Source organism: Chaetodon trifascialis, chromosome 11 (genome assembly GCF_039877785.1).
Source record: "Chaetodon trifascialis isolate fChaTrf1 chromosome 11, fChaTrf1.hap1, whole genome shotgun sequence".
In the NCBI taxonomy this organism is placed as follows: Eukaryota; Metazoa; Chordata; class Actinopteri; order Chaetodontiformes; family Chaetodontidae; genus Chaetodon; species Chaetodon trifascialis.
This window is the reverse complement of record NC_092066.1, coordinates 28,959,954-28,981,410: the sequence shown is the minus strand read 5'-3', so window position 1 is coordinate 28,981,410 and position 21,457 is coordinate 28,959,954. Positions and strand designations below refer to the sequence as shown.

At 40.2% G+C, this 21,457-nt stretch overlaps 1 protein-coding gene across 1 annotated transcript in view; it reads right to left on the bottom strand.

Moving 5' to 3' along the window:
- LOC139339422 (epidermal retinol dehydrogenase 2-like) overlaps positions 1–21,457 on the bottom strand; it is a 78,200-nt gene that overhangs the window by 18,577 nt on the left and 38,166 nt on the right. Inside the window, exon 6 of the mRNA XM_070975035.1 lies at positions 12,673–12,798. Within this exon, the coding sequence (XP_070831136.1) occupies positions 12,673–12,798 (126 nt within the window). The remainder of the gene's footprint in view (positions 1–12,672; positions 12,799–21,457) is intronic.

Here is a 21,457-nt window from a genome sequence, read left to right as displayed (position 1 = left end):
AAGGGTGGTCACACCAAATATTGATTGAATTTAGATTTCTTCTTTGCAACAGGAACCATGCAGGACGTCTTCCACATCATCAGGACTCTCTGCAGGCTCAGGCTGAAAAGGTGTCCCAGGATCACGGAGAGATGGCACAAGTCTTCAGGACTCTGGAACTAATGCCACCAGGGCCAGCAGCCCTGCCCAGGTGCAGCATCTCCAGCTGTCTTCTTACCTGGCCCCCAGTCAGGTGGGGGATGATGCTTATGGAGGGGGTGCTATGAGGGATGGTAGGGAATGTGGGAGTTGATCCATTGAGTCAAAGGAAGGGATCACCAGGGGATGTTGAGGGTTGGAACGAGAAAGTTTGGGCAGAGGGGGCTTATGGAGGCCGTCATGGACAGTGGTGAGGTGTGAGGGGGTGGGGAATGTGAGGCCACTTCTGGCTGTGAGCTAAATCTGTTCAAAAAGGTTTAGCTAATTGGTCCTCTTGAGGCTCCTGGCTACTGGTCTGATCTCCTTGATCCATGTAATCACATTTATTGTGATGCGCCATATGCATCTTTTGCATTAGCATACAGTAGGCCCAGTGTGGTGTTGTCTCTGGTGGGGCAGTTAATAAATTGGTGGAATGTTGGAAGAATTTTGTCCAAAGTGTGGTGATTTAAGTCCCCCGTAATGACTACAAAAGCGTTTGGTTCCTGCATTTATAGTTCTGCTGCAGTGGAGTGGATGACATCTTGTGCTGCTTCCCCATCAGCCTTCAGCGGAATGTAAACAGTGATCACAATGGCAGACGTGATCTCCCAAGGCAAATAATTCCGCCGCATGAACGGTATCATGTCTGGGATTACACCGCTTCTTATTCACAAACTCCTCCCTTCTTCTTACCGCTTCAAGTCACATCTCTGTCCACCTGCACACAGCTGATGCCAGGTACCTCCACGCTGTTGCCTCTTCAACTTGTCCGGGACTACAGTCCTCTCTCCGGGCTGCAGCGTGGGTTTACGCAATGTAATCAGCTGCTTGCATGTGTAAACAATGCACCCCACTACTCTGCAGAGGAGAATGCAAAAAGTAACAGAAGGACCACTACAAAAGTTGTGCAACTGCATGCAACTATCACCACAGTTACCAATAACAGTTGCAACGATAGAATTAAAAAAAAAAAAAAAGATCGGAAAACACCAAATGTTGGTATCTAACCATACAGTAATAATGCCATGGAAGAATACAGGTTAATGCCAGCAGCTGTGTGATATACTGACATTTAAAATGAGAGTTCTCTGAGAAGTTGTCTACTTAATTGTAGCCCACGTTTAATATTTCTATATGACTTATAATCTATAATCTATAATGACTTATGGCACTGTTAGGTTAGATTGGATGCTGGTGGACAGAATTCAGCAGGTAATAGCTCTGGGGAAGAAGCTGTTCCTGTGCCTGCTGGTACGGGAGCTCAGGCTCCTGAACCTCGTACTTGATGGTAGGGGGGCAAACAGTCCATGGTTGGGGTGGGAGCTGTTATTGCTGATGCATGCCCTTCTTAGAGACTACCTCAGGACCTGCCAGGAGACATTCTGGTGAAATTTGGGGAGAACAGTCCTGAGGTTGGAGTGGTTGAAGTCTCCAGCGACAATAAAGGTTCCATCAGGGTGTGCAGCATACAGTTCTGTCATTGCTAGTGTAGCATGGGTGTCCAAGGGGATATAAGCTGCAGTTATCACAGTGGATGTGAATTCTCAGAAATTCGCAGAACAGTGGCTCCCAGTGATAACAGAGTCTGTATATCAAGTTTTGTTCACATAGATACACAGTCCTCCTCCCCTGATCTTACCGGAGTGCTCTGCCGTTCTATCCCCTCTGAAGATGCGGCGTCCCTGCAGCTCTATCACATTGTCTGGGATGATGTTGTTAAGCCACATTTCACTGAAAATCATGACGTAGCCGTCCATAAACATCCTCTATGACGTGATCCGAAGTCGTAGCTTGTCCATGTTGTTCACCAAAGACCGAACATTGGTGAGGAAGATACTGGGTAGTGATAGCCGCTGCAGGGTTAGCTCTAGCTTAGTCTGTAGACCTCTGCACTTCCCTGTAGCGGAGTCGCTTTTTCTTGCTGTCCTGGCGAAGGAGCTCAAGTTTATCGAATACACTGCTTGTGCATTGAAATCTTAAATCCAGAAGTTGCTGTCTGGTGTAGGAAGTGTTGGCAAAGCTGTAATAAGCGAACAAGCTCAAAAACAGTAAGAAAATAACAACTATATCGTGATTTCTAGTGAGACACTGAGCCTTGTGCATGCTAGCACTAGCATGCACAAGGCTAGTGCATGCTAGTACTAGCACTATTAAGTGCTAACATCTTGAACAGAAAATAAACCATTTTCTAATTGATATATGATATTTGACTACATATGTGAAATGTGTAACAGATTGTGTTCTATTTCCGAGACTTGACTCTATTCACAAGCTGCTTTGGAACTCCTCACTGCATGCAAACAGAGTTGTGATGAGGGAGGGCTGTTGTGAGTCCTGGTGGCAGAAAAAAACAACAGCATATTGGATTTTATGAAGTTGAGGCAGGGTTTCAGCAGGGTTGCTGCCTACAGTGGAGGAGCTGCACCATGCCATGGTGGAAAAGAAGACACTATTAAGTGCTAACACTACACTAATAAACTGATCTTGATGTGTAAAACCAGTTGAGCAACCTGAAGCTGTTCTATTGACAAGGTATGTCCAGAAGTTCTGACTATCCATAGGTTGATTTTCCTGGGATAATTGACAGTGCATTGGAATTACCAGTAGCAGCTCAAGTAAGAGTAAAAAGATATCCACACATACTCATTTCAGAATTGACTCCTGAAATGCTATTCATAATTAATCTTCATGTGTACACATCATGTATATGTTGCACAGACATCTGCACATAAAACAGCAGTTGAAATCACACCATTGTGGGTGATGTGTACTTTTAACTGATTTGTTCAACAGTAGCTCAAAAACAGCTCCTGGCACCAACATTATCATGCTTCATAAGCTGCATCTAGCCAGATACTTGTGCCCACTGCCATAAAGACACCCAGTCCCTGTCTCCATAAAACTGATGGTCTCTGATGACTCCAACTGCCGTAGCTCCACAAAAGGCAGCTTGAGGCCAGAAGGTCATAAACACTCAGTAGATTCGGAGCAGCCAGCTGATTTACTTCTTATATTATGTCTCAGTTTGTTGTTCCTGCTGGGTGTTTGTCCAGTTTGTATTCAGTCAAGCAATGCATTTGGACACATGTTAAAATTTATCACTTTAGATATGCTGTGGGTGTGCAGTAATTTTGTTCTCCCATCAATGAATCCATCTGTGTACTTTTTCTCCATCCCTTGTTTTATTGATCCATTCATCAACGCTTCTGCCAGTGTGAGGGAAACATGCAGGTAGAGCAGCATCTGGCTCAATACTTGCATGGTACTAGAAGACTGGACTTTGAAGCTATTCAGACTTGAATTTATAAAGTGCTTCACAGAAGAGAGACCCACCTTTATTTACAACCCTATATGAACACTGTATGAACATATAGATATTTGAAATGAAACAAGCTCTTCAACTAATCAGGGTTGGCTAATTGCAAAGTGCCGCAGTGTGTGCTGATTGGTTTGGTGCTCCACTGTGCTCATGTTAGCTTCTGGCTGACAGCGTGATGAGTCATGTCAGGCAAGTTTATCATAAAGTCTAACATCTAACAATAATTCTAAATGATGTCAATCTGTGAATTGTGAATCTGTGAATCACTTTAAAGCATTAGAAGAGCTTTGATTCTTTTCCCCCCGTCTGAAAGTCATGTTTTCTTAACGGCATTTAATTTCCTTTGAATGAAGATGTACAATGGAGGTGAGATGAGGTAGATTCAAGACACAGAAGGACCAAAAGGTGTCATCACTTTTGGAGATGCTGTAACAAAATCAAAGAGTATCGAGATTTTTGTGGAGTGGTGTATTCCTTAACAGGCTTGCAACTGCCCCTTCCTGAAGGGTGCAAAAAGTCCCGGATCCACTGGGACTATGGACAAAATCTGTTCCATCAACAAAGCAAAAACAAACCAGAGTGCAACTAATCATGTACAAATTTTTATTCTATTTATTTTTATTTTTTTGAATCTGTGAATTCATATGCACAAATGCCAAGCCTCTTATTCACACTAGCCACAGTATGGATGCTTCCATTATCTTTGCAGCCACTGGCCCTGGCCCAAGTTCCACATCAATTCAAGATTAATTTCCCAGTCCCATATGCTTCCAGTGATTGCTGCTATACACATTATATGAGCTCTAATGTCTTTCCCAACTCCTACTATGTGCTCAGTCAGCCTCAGGGGTCTCCCGTTGAACCACCCGAGCTTCCTCCTAATTGTTCCCTTAGGCAACAAATGTACAAGGATCATGTAACTATCATACAGGGAGATTTTTGATTGATTGGTCTGTTATTCCATTTTTGGCCTGCAGGTTTGTGATTAATAAGATCTATGTAGGTTGCTTTTGATTTTCTCTTAATATCTCATTTCTCTGTTTATTTCCCTTGTGATACAGGTTGTAAAAATAAATTAACTAGGACCTGAACTCTTGAACATGTGTAGAAATCATCAGGTCAACAAATGGAGGGCATTTATGGAAGAAAGACAGACTAAAGAATAATGTTTTTAAAAGTGAAGTGAAAACTGAAAAAGGTGTGCACTGCCCTGACACTGCTCATTGAAACACTGCTCACTGATGAAGTGATGAAAAAGTTCCAGCTGTGATTGCCTCAGGTCATCAAAACAAGTAATGGACAGTTGTTATATAACTATAATAAAATATAACTATGATCATAGCTGTTTCAAAGTGGAATGTGGGATTTGTCAATTTGTAGTGATGCTTGAGAATGTAAGTCAATGCCAGCAGGCAGTATCAACTAGGCCTAATCATTGCACTGAGTAAGGAAAGAAAAGCAAAGACTACAGAGACAGAATGGAACTGTCGTCTTGCAGGTTCCACAGTGGCTGAATCTGGATTGTGGATTGCAGCTGCGTCTCCTGCCTTGGCCCTGCCTGACATCCACTGCAACTGCTACTGCTATTATTACATCCACTGTCACTGTTACTGTGATTGCATGTCTGTCTCTCTGTCTCTCTCTCTCTCTCTCTCTGACTGCATTTCTGTCTGTCTGTCTGTCTGTCTGTCTGTCTGTCTGTCTGTCTGTCTGTCTGTCTGTCTGTCTGTCTGTCTGTCTGTGTCTGTGTCTGTCTCACTCTCCCTCTCTTGCTCTCCCTCTCTCACCCAACCGGTCGAGGCAGATGGCCGCCCACCCAGAGTCTGGTTCTGCCCGAGGTTTCTGCCTGTTAAAAGGAAGTTTTTCCTCGCCACTGTCGCCAAGTGCTTGCTCATGGGGGAATTGTTGGTTTTCTGTAGATAAAAGAGCTTGGTCTGTACCAGCTCTATATGGAAAGTGTCCTGAGACAACTTCTGTTGTGATTTGGCGCTATACAAATAAAATTGAATTGAATTGAATTGAATTGAATTGAATTGAATTGAATTGAATTGAATTGAATTGAATTGAACTGAATTGAATTGAATTGAACTGGAGAAAGACTCATCTCAGATCACCTGAGTTAAGTCTTTCTCCTCTAAAGCCAGTTTTCTGAACACATCATTGGGTTGCTGGTTGACATTTTCTGTAACACAGTACGTTGACAGAAATGATATGGGATGTGTGTTCATGATATTCGAGCATTTTTTTTGGCAAATGACTTCACATTACTGGTGTGCAATTAGAATTACAGTCCAATTCAAAAGCATCACTGCTCATCAAGTTAAGACTTGTTGGAGGTGCTGGAGTTATGACACAATAAAGAATATTTGGGAAATCGTCCACACACCCCAATCTGTACAATATTCATTTATTGAGGGAAGCTCTCGGTCAGGGCCCGAGATGTGAGTGTTGGCTTTACTGTAAAAACATAATTCAGATTCATGACAAAATTAATATTCCTGTTTCAACAAAAAAATTGCCCACATTTTGGTGCTTAAATATTAACGTACTTGAAGTTACTCAAGTGATACTGACCAAGCATCATGAAAAATAACACCTTTATTCAATTGACACTCACATTCAATCAAAACCTGTACAAGCTTTTGGCAAAACAGAGTACTTGTTTGCAGAGTCATAATGACATATGGGCAACTGACTCAACAGATACTCAATATACAAGCTTTAATGCTGAGAGGAACATCATCATTTGATTGTACCAGGACCTGCCAAACAATAAATACCCCATGCTGGTTGCAATCAGAAGTACACAAAAGTCAGTGTCTCTGCACTGTTGTGTCAGTACTAAATACACACACACACACACACACACACACACACACACACACACACACACACACACACACACACACACACACACACACACACACACACACGCATGCATGCACGCACACACGCAATTTTGATAAGCAAAAATGCCTGGAGGTTGTTGAAAATGTCTGCAGAAAACAAGGTAATAATGTTGGATGTTGCTAGTGCAATTTGCAGTGCAGACTGAGGTCTGTCTGTCTACTCTGATTGACAATCCCAGGTAAGAACCAAGGAGGCAGGTCAGCTTCCACTGCAGAACACTGGAGAGGATGATGGACAGGATGAGGGCAAGGAAGAAATATATAACATATTCAACTCTGACTTTCATATCTGCAGGCAGTGTATTCAGCATTTTAATTAATCAATATACATTATCTCTGTCAAATGGACAGATGACAGTGGAGATACCTGGTGTCTTCTATGTTCTACCACTACCATTTGCACTAGTTTTTTTCAAAATTAAAATCATGTATCTCAAGCATTCTCGAGAGGATGTTTTTCCTGTCATGCCTCTCTGGCATGTCTTTTCATTTTCATGAATAACGATAAAGATTAAAGATTTCACAGTGATTTGCTTGCCAAATGTAACATTAGTGGCAAACATGGTGAAATGCAATATACACGCCACCAGAGACAAAAAAAATGTTCCCATAGATGATCAGTATACAGTAATTTAAAGAATCTTCAAATTTATGTAATCATGACAAATTGATACATTTGTTTTATTTAGTACTATTAAATTGGATAATTAGTATGCAGGGAATTGGGAGAATTAATCATGGACGATATGTCTGATGCATTTTAGTTGTCCTATTATATAATCTAGTTGGAAACATCTAAACAACCACAGGATTGACTGCCATGAACTACACCACAAATATCAATGGTGCTAATGGTATGAAACCAAATAACTTTGGTAATCCCCTAACTTTCCATCTAGCACTGTCATAGGATCCATTTCTCTACTTTGACTGGATAGATATCCAATTGTTTGGTTCTCTTTACAGTGACCTTTACAGCTTCAGTGAGCAGCTACTGTAACAACAGAGTCTAAATCAAGTTTATTTATGAATCCAGGACTGCCTTGAAAGCACCAGTGATATTGAGTAGATTATCCTGGTGAATTAAGTAAATTTAACTGGATGGTGAAATTGAAATTAAATATTTAGAAACCATGTTTAAAGTTTTAATGGAGAGATTACTGCACATTTGCCATGTAGGCCACAGAGCTGGTGAGTTGCAATTGGTATTTGATCAATCTATCAATGCATGAAAGAAGATTAATATTAAAGTTACCAAACTGCAATTGGGAAGACAGCTACAAAAGCAGTCATACAAGGATGGTTGCCAGTTAGGTAAGAATCACTTATAAAAGAGCTAAACGAGAAGGGCTTTATAAAAACATCAAACACCCAATGTGCCAAGTGCACACCTCCCTGAATTGCGCAAGCAAACACAAAGACAATTATATAATTTGTCAAGGGAACCAGATGTCAAACATTATGACAGGATGCATCAAAATGGACAAACTACACTACCTAATAGAACACTGGGAACAAACAGAAGCTCATTAACACAGATGAACACACAGGCTGGTTAATGCCACAAAAGTACCAGCTAAAATTACCACAGCACTGAACCAGATTCCCTGTGAGGCTTCTCAGTAAAAACTGTACATAATGAACAGCAAAATGGAATTCATTTACAAGGCTTCCCATTACAAGACCAATTGTAACCAAAGCTATTGCACAAAAACACATTATCTGGTGCTACAGAAACAAAACTTTGACCCCAGGTCAATGGAAAATGTTTTGATGAGTCATCCTCCACCCTTTTTGCTACATCCACACTGTCTTTCATTTGGAGAAATCCAATACACTGACAGTCCAGGATGATAATACCCTGATAATTTAAGAAATTTAACTGTCAGGGATTTGTCAATTACACACCAAAATATATAGACAGTTGCCACAGTATTGTGTACATACAGATAATTGCAGAATTTATAAACAGTCAAACTGAAATCTGATGGTTTCTCAGTTTCCTAAAATTTAAGTGATTAGGGTCACTGATGTCACTGAGTAAACACAGGCTGTGTTGTAGTTCACTGACAACACAGAACTATTGCCTAGCAAGACTGATAATCAGCCCGGATATTAAGCATTTTTCTAATTATTATTATTCTTTTTTTTTTTTATTTGATTCCCAAGAAAATCAATTGACGAAAAAGTAGTGCTATTTTAGTTCCGATGCAGCCGCCTCTCTCTGTCTATAGTCACCACTCCGTCGTCTTGCTCAATGTCCCTACCTGCTGTGATCAGCACATGACCTGAGATGAGAAGTCACATGACCACTGAAATGTCACTGACTTGTGTTTGCTAAAGGCAATGGTATTCCCAGCAGCTCATAGCAGTGCCCCTCCTCCTTATTGTGAGGTGGAGTAAGCTGCTTCATCCATGAAGCACAGAAGTGTAGTAAACACAGCATTGTAAGCTGAGGACAGGTCCTGTCTCAAATGCCCCACTTGACATAGATGACCTTGGCCCCTCTTTCAAACCACCTGTCTTTTCTGTCTAGGATACATGACATACTTGTCACTTTAAAACTAAAGTTGTTTGGATGAACATTTTGGTGATTGTTTTTTTTGTTATTGTTTAGTATTTATTAAGAAGAGAAAATAAATCTTTTTTTTTTTTCTTTTTTTTTTTTTTTAAATAACCTGGACGTTTTAAGAAATTAGTCTACATGGACATATCTGCTTTGTGAACCACAATCTGCTGCTGCTGCTTAACTGGGACAACTAATTGAGGACAGGGATTTTGAGAGAAGGTCTCAAATTTCAATAAAAATTTAAGTTTTATTGGTTTTACTGTGCCCTGCAATCAGCTGGCGACCGGTACAGGGTGTACCCCGCCTCTCGCCCATTGTAGCTGGGATAGGCTCCAGCCCCCCGCAACCCCGAAAGGGATAGGCGGTATAGATAATGGATGGATGGATGGATGGTTTTACTGTATACATATTTTTTTTTTACTTTGTTTACTGTATGAAACTTGTTTTTTTTTTCACAACACATTTTTTCAATGTAATGTAATGTATCAAGTTTTCCTTCCCAGCATTTATTAAAGATATGCATAGAGGCATTTAAACGAAGTTTTGAGTTGGAGTTTGTGTATTCCAAACTGTGACACTGAGATTTTCAATTTTACTGGAAATTTATACCTGTTCCAAATATCTATTAGTCTTCTTGATTACTTATATCTGGTAATAGTATCAACACTAAAACAAACAAAAAACAAACAAAACATATTGGTTAACCGGTATTCCTTAGATCTCCTCCTGCACTTTAGTTACTGCTATATTCATCAACTGACATATCAACTCTATCAAAGCTGAAACTATTTGGAATTAGTGCTGTCAATCGATTAAAATATTTAATTGCGATTAATCTTATGAATGTCGTAGTTAACTCGCAAGTAATTGCAAATTAATCGTACATTTTTATCTATTATAGATGTCCCTCTAGTTTCATTTTAATACTGTTGTCAACATGGAAAAGTAGATAGGCTTGCTTTGTGCAAATGTTTTTCAATTGAAAACAACGTGTCGTGTTATATTTCACACTAACATTCTCACTTTGAGCAGTCATTCACATTTGAATGAATCAAGTCTCACACAATTTAACACTGTCAATAAAAAGATGACAAAACAATAAATACTTGGTTACAAAAAGGCCCCTTCCACAACCCTTTCTAAGGGATCAAAACAGGGTGATACAAAATGAAGTTACAAAGTGCACATTATCGCTATTATCGATAAACTAGGACTCAGGCTATAGTGCAGTTAAACCATGGCTTAAACTTTCTTAAGATTCTTTTGAACATAATAGCATCCATATGCCTCTGTCAAAGGCCATCCATTGTTGCCTGGTTTTGACAAGGGGCGCTATCAAGTGGTATTTCAGACTGGATGTGCTACGGTGATAATTCAGTTCACACCGACAATACACACAGATAACTATGGTCTTGTCAGTTGACCCATCTGGCAGCTTTTTGAAATTGGACTTTCCATTCAGAATCTTGTTCGCATCCATTTCGGTGTTTCGCGCTTCACATCCACACAATCTGGTAGCCTACTTTTTTACAGCTAGCGAGCAGGCAAGACCAAACACATGCGTGGGGCGTGCCTATTGTTTTGTTTGCGGTTTATAACTGGATCCTGTAGTTTTTCTTACATTACTAGCAGTGGCCACAGCTTATAAAAAAATTACAAGTTCACTAGGTCACAAAGAGCGTTAATCTTGCGATAAAAAAATGACGCCATTAAAATTGATTTGCTTTAACGTGTTAATAATGCAATATTTGTGACAGCACTATTTGGAATATATTGTTATTCACATTCTCTAGAATAGTAACTGGAAATTTTTATTGAACAGCATAGGCATGCTAATTATTATCAAATATTATTAGTAATTACTTTTTTGCCACATTGACAACTTTTATCACTACATTTAACAAAATCCTTTAGATGCTATATGGAATACTGTGACTAAATGGGACCCTGGCAAAACATGGCAAATGAGCAGTGCCAAACAAACCATAAAGCATTAGGGGTCACCATCCAGAGGGGTCAAAGTTCAACAAAAGCACTAAGACTCACCTACCTGATCTGTTGCAAAGCATTTCTTAAAATAGTGATATACGGATACTTTATGACCACTCTTCTGGTCAGGTTGACCTCTGGCCCTTCATGTGACACAAGCTTTATGCTAATGTCAAGGTGCAGGGGGTAGGAATAAAAGCTAGCATAGAATAGAGAGCATAAAAGTCAGTTGCACCAGAGATAAAGTGAAAATGGACTACTTTTCAATCTCCCTATTTTTTTTAAATAAGAGAAAAAAGAAGCAATTTCACTGAAAAGGTAAAGTGAAACTGTAATCACTTTATATGGAGGAATATCATAGTTTGAGTATTGCTTCACGCGAGTGAAGTCACTACAGCAGAAGTTGGTGACAGGATAGAGTAAAAAGAAAACATTAGGAGAAAAAGCAGAGGTTTAATCTATAATGGAGACATGAAAGAAATGAAAATGGTGCCAGACTGTCAGGCTCTATCTTCCTGGAAGATCGTATCCAGTGGCAGACAAAACTGTACAGTGAAAGCAAGGCTCACAGGGGCCCAATGGTGTCACAATTCTGTAGCCATTACATTCTGCAATCAACATTTACTTCATAATGATACGCAACGCAAAAAACTATTGCCAGTTTAAGTTCAAACCACAAACAGTGTACACTTAAGTTGGAAGCCTTGCCCATCACACCATGTGGTCAGATATACGACATTTGATTCGAAGTAGGGCTGTCAACGAATATTTAAAACTTGAATTTATAATAGAATTGTACAAAAATCCATACATTGGATTATGAAAATTAATATTGGAATGTGTGTGTGTGTGTGTCATGCAGTACTGCACTGACAATACTGCATGACAGATAGGGGTAACAAAACCAGTTTCTATTGTCCAGTAATTAGTTTTATTTTGTTTTAGTTGTGTTTATGTGTGTGTGAAGATAAAATCACTGTGAATGGAGTCTGATGGCTTTGGTGAGAGCAATACAGCTGTTTCTCATTCAACATAATGGATCTTATTCTTAAACAAGAAAGTATCTTTGTTTCATAATGTCATCAGACACATAACAATCTGAGTCTGTCAGTGGCAAATACAAATACTTTTATTGGATGTACATTGATTTGAGGATTAGATTGCGTTGTTTCGTGGCTGCCAGCTGCAGTGCTCTCACACAATACTGCAAAAACATTCTGAAAATGTTTGTCTCCATTGATCACTTTGACACAAAAACATGGAAAAATAGGGCCCATAATCAGATAATATGTGACTGGAATTCCTCCCATTTGTCCGGGACATTGACGTCTCCTATACAATGAGTATGTCTCTCATTGCATTGGTTTTCCTACTTATGGACGAAATGCACAAGAATAGATATTTGAATTGTTCAATCCATGTGCGTTTTTTAGAGGGAATATTTCAACATCAATTTTGGCCAGTTTTAACAGCCCTATCTCAAAGTGGCACTGAACACTAATGTGCCACAAGCACAACATCAGCATTTATGATAACAGCTGACAGGATCAGCAAATGGGCTGCTGATCTCTTCTAAAGTCAGTGTATCATAAACTCACTAAGTCCTCTAGGTGTAAATACATGTGGCCAACTGTTAGTTGGCTATCTGTAGAGAGATGTGTGTAACTTTAGTGCAGTAATGTGGAAAATAAAAGGTAGACTCTAACCTCTTGAAAGATGTCATGATGTACATGGTCTTGGGCAGCAGCAGGTAGACCTGGTCTGTGAGCACAGCATGGACGATCTTCTTGGCGACATAGGGTGGATCCAGGATTGGCAGTAATCTTGGCCACCTGATGAAGACGAGAAAAAAATTAAGTAAAAGCACAACTTCTAATAACACTGAGCCACTTATCAGCAATTATTACAGTGTGTGTTTGCCCTGCCAATTTAACTGGTAATTTTACATTCAGTTAAATGTTGTGTGAATTAAAACCAAAAAAAACTAGCATTTTTGCAAAGCACATGCAGACTCGCCCTATTAATGTACAAATTACAGTGTACAATTCAAGTATTATGTCCTTGAGAACAATAAACTTTGATCTGAGATTCTCAAGATGTGAAAAAGCCGAAAGGGGGAAGTCAGTAAATGTCGCTTGGCCCACTGAGTTGGCCAGCTGTGATCAACACAGGTCATCCAACTACTTCCGTGTCATGTTTTGAAAATGTTGCAAAACAATAAAAAAGCTTGAGCCATAGCTCTGACACTTCTGGGGATCAAAACCTTGAAAAAAATGATGATGTGAAGCCAACTGTGGCCACAGAACACTGGGCAACTTGAAATGCAAATTTCGCAAAAGTGAGTTTTGTGGTAAATGTGTTTAGGCAGTAACATGACACATACTCATCACTGTATTGTGTCGAGTTTAATTTATAATCATTAAAGGTGACATATTATGAAGCTTTTTCAATAAGTTACATAGGTCTGTGATTTCCCTAAAACATGTTTCTGAAGCTGTTTGCTGGAAATAGCTTTCAGGAAAAGATTCTTGCCTCCCTCTATTTCCCTCTGTTTCAGTCCCTTTCAGAATGTGCTGTTTCTGGTGTCTGTAGCTTTAAATGCAAATGAGCTGCTGCTGTCCCACCCATGTCACCGTGGTAACAGGCCCTCACCTTCTCCTCTCTATGATTCTAATGGCAATGCTAATTCTTTCCTGATGAGAGAGAGATCGGGACAATAAACCTGTCTGAATGAAAGGTGCCAGGCTCCAGAGGAACCTCCAAAAATCAGATAATGCTGAGGGGCTGTAAATTAGACATTCCTGAAGCAAACTGTGCTGTATGTTTGTGTGCTTTTTCCTAATACTCCAGGATAACCAAACTTCTATGTTGAACTTAACTTTTGAGGTTTTCACATTACAGGACCCATAATATGTATATATTGGTGTTTTTCCAGTTTTTCTAACTTGAAGAATGACAAAGTTGAGATTTTAACTGTTTTATAAAGTTTGTCTGAATTTTTACCATGGAACCATACTGCCATCTAGAGGTTCATGAATACGCTTGATGTGATACATTTATTAATAAGTAACCGTAATGTGTTACAACCGTTATAGCGATATGTCTCGCGATAGACACGTCATCAATATCAATATAAAATGCGTTCGATAAAACATTCGATAATTTTTTTTTCTTCGTCGGAAGAAACCTGAAGTTGCAAAGTGAGGTTGGTTGCATGAACAAAGGCACTCGCTCTCAGGTAACTGAGCAACGTAGGGAATAATCGCTAATCAGTGAGAGAGACACGCTAACACGCCAATCATGTAACATTATCAAGTTCGGTTGCGCCATGTCGTTGTCATGTGTTTGTTGCTCCGCGAGGAGTGAGATGAGAAATAGAAAGTGAGCGCTGCAGCGAGCGAAGAAATCGTCGATAGAACAGGGAAAGTCAGCTCGCCAGTATGGAGTTTTTTGGATTTTATAAGTCGGACCGTAGTCAGACCAATGTGGTCTGTAACTTATGCAAGACTTTCGTCCCCACCGAGACCGGTAATACCACAAAGTTATTTAACCACCTTAGCCGCGCTCACTCTTTGGAGCGCAGCCGTATTCGCCAACGTCCGCCAACCACAGCACCACCGCACAAGCAGCTGACCACCATGCAGAGGTATCTGCTTCATTGCCTGATGACAAATCATCTAAAAGGCACGAAGACATAACGGAGGCAGCGGCATACCATATAGCTAAAGACATGCTTCCGCTGAGCACTGTGGAGAAGTCAGGTTATAAACATCTCTTACACGTGCTTTTTTTTTTTTTTTTTTTTAAACACACTTGCAATAAAAATATAATTGAATAGTTCATGTATGTTTAGAGTAAGAAGAGTGACTAAAGTTGTTCATATGTCTTGGCTGGTTTTATAGTTCAGTCAATCTTACTGTGCTGTCTATCATGTTTGTTTGTTTGTATGTTACAGATGTCAAGTCTACCTCAGTTTCTGCTATGTTTATAAAACACTGCACATATTTGAAAACATTTTATTCACCAGAGGGTGAATCAGCTTGTGAACTTTCTGCACTAAACCTGCAGAAAAAAAGTTCTCAGGTTTCTCTGTTTACATTTTTACACTTTTTTTACATTTATTATTTGAGTGTTTTCCATGGTTGTGTTGACAATTCCTTTCTGCCTTGATAGCTGAGGGGATTATAATCAGAGAAAGGTTAAATTTAAAATAAAAACGTTTAAATTGAATGTATTTTTCTCCTGGTCCTTATTTTAAATAGGTCATAAAAAATATCAATAATTATCGATATCGACCAATATAAAACATTTATATCGCAATAGAGTTTTCAGCCATATCACCCAGCCCTACGTAATAGTGATAATCATTTTGGGCAAATATAGTCTGCCTTTCTTTATTTCTTTATTTTGTGTTAGTTATACCTTGAGTCATCATACATATTAGGATGAGTATTATAAATTGTTACCATGATTATCGTTTAATGTTGTCATCCAATCATAGGAATTGCCTACCGCATGTTGCGAACAATGAAATTGAAATGCCATTAAAAATCGTCCATTCAAAATATATGTGATTGACCATAGTGAGAAGCAGATAAGCCCCTTGTATGAATCATTAATTAATTTGAGCTCCATGAGGCGAGATTACATTGCGCGCCACAAACCGTCCTACGTGAGCGACGGCCTGCCCATTAGACACGCCCTGGAGCAAGATTTAAATGTCTGTAGCTGCAGCATGAACTTAATGCGCGTTACTCAGTTTTGTTTTAAGTTAGTTTAAGTTATGTTACTTTATGTTTTAGTTTTGTTTGTTACTTCTTAGTTGTCTTAGTCTTGAATGGTCGTTTTGCCCTTTAAGTTTTTCCCGTCTTCGAGCTACTCAAAAGCCATACCGAGTAGCGTGATTTACTTTTCAGAAGACGTGTTTCTATAGTTTAGCCGTAAACTTTCATTTTTCTAAGCCACACGTTTTGTTTTAGTGTCAGTAAATTTTAGTCAAATAATAATAATTTTGTAGACCCTTTTCGACCGGCCATCTAAGAGACTATCAATTTTGTTGTTATCAGTCTAAAATAATCCTTCACGGACTCAACCGAACCAAGCAGCTGTTGATCCTTGGTCTGGGTTAACAACCATCCGGAGCAGTCCCTCATCTGTAACCAACACCATAGATCCCAGTTCGAGAGACATCACCGTCCAACATCAGCTCTTCACCTTGGTGTGCCTGGGCCTTCCACTGGACCACCAAGCAGATCGAGCCACGGACGAGCACCTGAGCATCTTCGAATTAGTTCAGAGCAGAACTTACCGGGACGTCAACAACCAAGTAGGCATGCTAAGCGGGTTTGAATAAGAGTTGGTCCATGAGGCTAAGATACTGCTAATTTATCCAAATTCTCTCAACTACTCGTTTAACCCCTTAACTTTACGTTTGCGTCCCTATTATCCCCTTTCAACTACTTCTCACTATCGCCAAACTTGTTTTGCCATTGCGTTGCCATAAGTTCCTTTTGTGTTATGTCATATCACCTCATATCTTCTGTCGTACTATTCATGATACATTATTCATTCCCCATCATTGTGTTTAATAAATGAGATTCTGATTTAAGTCCTGGTTAGATGGTGTCCTTTTGAGCTGAATATATATGATCCCTGTATCCAGAGTTTACACTTCAGATTATCAGACTGGTTTACCGTTAGTTCATTCATTAGTATTTTATCAGCGTTATACTGTAGCTGTAAATTTCTGCAGTCCTTCTTAGCTGAGGAAGGTGGTGCCCCGTCATTTTATCAACGAATGCTCGTGCCCCCCGACCACGTAAACTAAGTAAACCAAAAGTACAGAGAAGAGGAGTTAAACATAAGAATCTAATTAAAATTAGAACAACCTCTGCAATAGTACAACAAGATAGGAGAATTAAATGTGGACTCCTTAACATCAGATCTCTGTCCTCTAAAGCTGTTCTAGTAAATGAGTTAATATCAGACCATAATGTTGATTTATTTTGTCTGACTGAAACCTGGCTGTGTCCTGAAGAGTATGTGAGCCTAAATGAAGCTACTCCTCCGAGCCATATTAATACCCACATTCCTCGAGGCAGCGGCAGAGGAGGTGGAGTTGCAGCCATTTTTGACTCAAGCCTTTTGATCAACCTTAAACCTAAGCTCGACTATAACTCATTTGAAAGCCTTGTTCTCACTCTTTCTCATGAGAAATGGAAAACAGTGCAGCCACTTTTATTTGTTGTAGTATACCGCTCTCCTGGTCCTTACTCCGAATTTATAGCTGAGTTCTCAGAGTTTCTATCAAGTTTAGTTCTTGAAGCAGATAAAGTAATTATTGTAGGTAACTTTAATGTACATGTCGACGTTGATAATGACAGCCTTAGCACTGCGTTTATCTCAGTATTAGACTCAGTTGGCTTCCGCCAGAATGTACATGAACCGACTCACTGTTTTAACCACACCCTCGACCTTGTTCTGACATATGGCATTGAAATCGAAGACTCACAGAATCCTCTTTTATCAGACCATCATTTAATAACTTTCGAATTCATATTACCAGACTACCAGCCAGCAGGCAAAAATTCTTATACCAGACTCCTGTCTGATAGTGCTGTAGCTAAATTTAAGGATATGATCCCATCAGTATTTAATTCAATGCCATGTCTCAATACAGCAGAGGAGTCTTATGCTAACGTTAGTCCCTCCCAGATTGACCTGGTTCCTGGTTGATAGTGCTACAGGATCGTTGCGTATGACACTTGACTCTGTTGCTCCCCTAAAAAAGAAGAAAATTAAACAGAGGAGGTTAGCTCCATGGTATACTCCTCAAACCCGCAAATTAAAGCAAACTTCACGGAAAATAGAAAGGAAATGGCGTTCTACCAATCTGGAAGAATTTCGGTCCGCCTGGCAAGACAGTCTTAAAATATACAGGAAAGCCCTCCGCAGTGCCAGGGCAGCCTATTACTCTGCACTAATAGAGGAAAATAAGAACAATCCCAGGTTTCTCTTCAGCACTGTAGCCAGGCTGACAGAGAGCCATAATTCTATTGAACCATGTATTCCTTTAGCTCTGAACAGTAATGACTTCATGAGCTTCTTTAATGATAAAATTCTGACTATTAGAGACAGAATTCATCGACTCCTGCCGTTAACAGGTACTGTTTTGTCTTCAAACGCAGAAATCATAGAAACTGTTACTCAGTCTGTCGCAGTCTTAGACTGTTTTACTCCTGTTGACCTTCACCAACTAATTTCAATAATTTCATCATCAAAATCATCTACCTGTATTTTAGATCGTATCCCGACTAAGCTGTTTAAAGAAGTATTACCTCTAATTGACTCTACAGTTTTAGACATGATCAATCTCTCTTTATCAACAGGCTACGTACCACAGTCCTTTAAAGTAGCTGTGATAAAACCGCTACTGAAAAAGCCTACTCTTGATCCAGGGGTTTTAGCCAACTATAGACCGATATCCAACCTTCCCTTTCTCTCAAAAACTCTTGAGAAAGCAGTTGCCAATCAGCTGTGCGACTTTCTAAACAATAATAGTTTATTTGAGGATTTCCAGTCAGGATTTAGAGTGCATCATAGCACAGAGACAGCACTGGTTAAAGTTACAAATGACCTTCTAATTGCATCTGATAAAGGATTTGTCTCTGTACTAGTCTTACTGGATCTTAGTGCTGCATTTGACACCATTGACCATGGCATCCTATTGCAGACACTGGAACATTTCATTGGCATTAAGGGAACTGCGCTAAGCTGGTTTAAATCCTACTTGTCAGATCGCTCTCAGTTTGTACGCGTTAATGACGACTCCTCTGTGCTCACTAAAGTCAGCTATGGAGTTCCGCAGGGTTCTGTGCTTGGACCAATTCTATTCACCTTATATATGCTTCCTTTAGGTAAGATTATCAGGAAGCACTCAATAAATTTTCATTGCTATGCAGATGATACCCAGCTATATTTATCAATGAAACCGGAGGAAACTAGTCAGTTAACTAGACTACAAGCATGTCTTCATGACATAAAGACCTGGATGACCTGCAATTTTCTGATGCTAAACTCGGACAAAACTGAAGTTATAGTAGTAGGCCCTAAACATCTTAGAAAGTCACTTTCTGATGACATAGCAGTTATGGATGGCACTGCGCTGGCCTCCAGCACCACTGTAAAGAATCTGGGAGTTATCTTTGACCAAGACATGTCCTTTCACTCCCATGTAAAACTAATTTCAAGGACTGCCTTTTTTCACCTACGTAATATCGCAAAAATCAGGCATATTTTGTCTCAAAATGATGCAGAAAAACTAGTCCATGCATTCGTAACTTCCAGGCTGGATTATTGCAATTCTTTACTATCAGGCTGCCCAAATTCGTTGCTGAATATTCTCCAGTTGCTCCAGAACGCTGCAACACGTGTTCTGACAAAAACCAGGAAGCGAGATCATATTTCTCCAATACTCGCCACTTTGCACTGGCTCCCTGTAAAGTTTAGAATAGAGTTTAAAATTCTCCTCCTTACTTACAAAGCCATAAATGGCCAGGCACCTTCTTATCTTAAAGAGCTCATAGTACCTTATTGCCCTACTCGAACACTGCGTTCCCAGAATGCAGGTCTACTTATGGTTCCTAAAGTCTCAAAAAGCAGAACAGGAGTCAGAGCATTTAGCTATCAAGCTCCTCTCCTGTGGAACCATCTTCCAGTCTTTGTCCGGGAGGCAGACACTGTCTCTACATTTAAGAGTAGGCTTAAAACTTTCCTTTTTGATAAAGCTTATAGTTAGGGCTGGCTCAGGCTTGTCCTGGACCAGCCCCTAGTTATGCTGCTATAGGATTAGACTGTCGGGGGACATCCAAAGATACACCGAGCTCCTCTGTCCTTCTGTCCCTCTCCATCCGCACGCTCTCATGTCCTACCACGGCGTGTTACTAACTTAGCTCCTTCCCCGGAGTCTCTGTGCTTTGTCGTCTTGCAGGTTCCCATGGACAGTGGCTGAATCTGGATTGTGGATTTCAGCTGCATCTCCTGCCTTGGCCCTGCCTGACATCCACTGCAACTGCTACTGCTGTTAATACATCCACTGTCACTGTTACTGTGACTGCATGTCTCTCTCTCTCTCTCTCTCTCTCTCTCTCTCTCTCTCTCTCTCTCTCTCTCTCTCTCTCTCTCTCTCTCTCTCTCTCTGACTGCATTTCTGTCTGTCTGTCTCACTCTCCCTCTCTTGCTCTTCCTCTCTCACCCAACCGGTCGAGGCAGATGGCCGCCCACCCAGAGTCTGGTTCTGCTCAAGGTTTCTGCCTGTTAAAAGGAAGTTTTTCCTCGCCACTGTCGCCAAGTGCTTGCTCATGGGGGAACTGTTGGTTTCTTTGTAGATAAAAGAGCTTGGTCTGTACCAGCTCTATATGGAAAGTGTCCTGAGACAACTTCTGTTGTGATTTGGCGCTATACAAATAAAATTGAATTGAATTGAATTGAACTTTTTTTTCCATTTAAGCCGCATGTGATTGGTCAACTATATGATGTGTGGCGCTTCAGTGTGTACGCATTGAGCAGGAGGGGGCGGGGCGGGGGTTAGTCGAAAGAGCAGGCTCTTTTAAGAGAGCTGAGCTGTGAGAACTGGCTCTCTGAAAAAGAGCTGGAATTCCCATCATTATCACACAAGCCTGGTATCATATGAAAGCAGAGAGTCCAAAGGTCCTGGTTGTTTACATAAAGAGGAGGGGGTTTCTAGCAATCACTGGGTTGCTGAGACATTGACCAGTCTAACTGCACTGTTAGTTTCAGTGCTCCGTTGCATTCACACATGAATGGGCATAGCACGCAGACACACTGCTGAGCAGCACTACTGACCATTCACCTCAGGCTGATTAAAAGTAGCTAGCTAGAGCACACACATTCAAATGTAAAAAAGGGGTGCTGTTATTGGTTGAAAATGCTGGTATCCAACGTTTCTTATTTCTTTAGCTTTATACATGCATGAATTGGCATTTTTTTCAGTGCACATGTGGAAACTGTGCAACAATGCAGTCAGAGCCGGAGAACATATACTGCCAGGAGGAGCCACAGGTCACAGTATATTTACCTGCACTTACAGTATGATCGCAGTGTATGATTGCAGATAACATGCCACTGCAGATACTCACCTTATGTTATGCATAACAGGTTACAAGACGGCTGCAGCAGCTGGATGAAAGGCCTCCATGCATGATCGACCATCTAGGTTTAGAACCTGTTTGCCTAAATGTGCATACAACACTTACAGGGCTGACTATGGTCCTTTACAGCTATGGGAGACAGAGCAGTGAGTTTCATCTGTAATAACCAACTTCACTGTTCATACACCATAATAAACTAAAGTCAGTCTTATTTTTTCTTGAACATATAGTCAAGTTTTTCCTTAGCAAATCCTGTATATTACACATTTATTCACATGAAACATTTTACAGATATACAATAAATATTTATTGACCGCAGTCA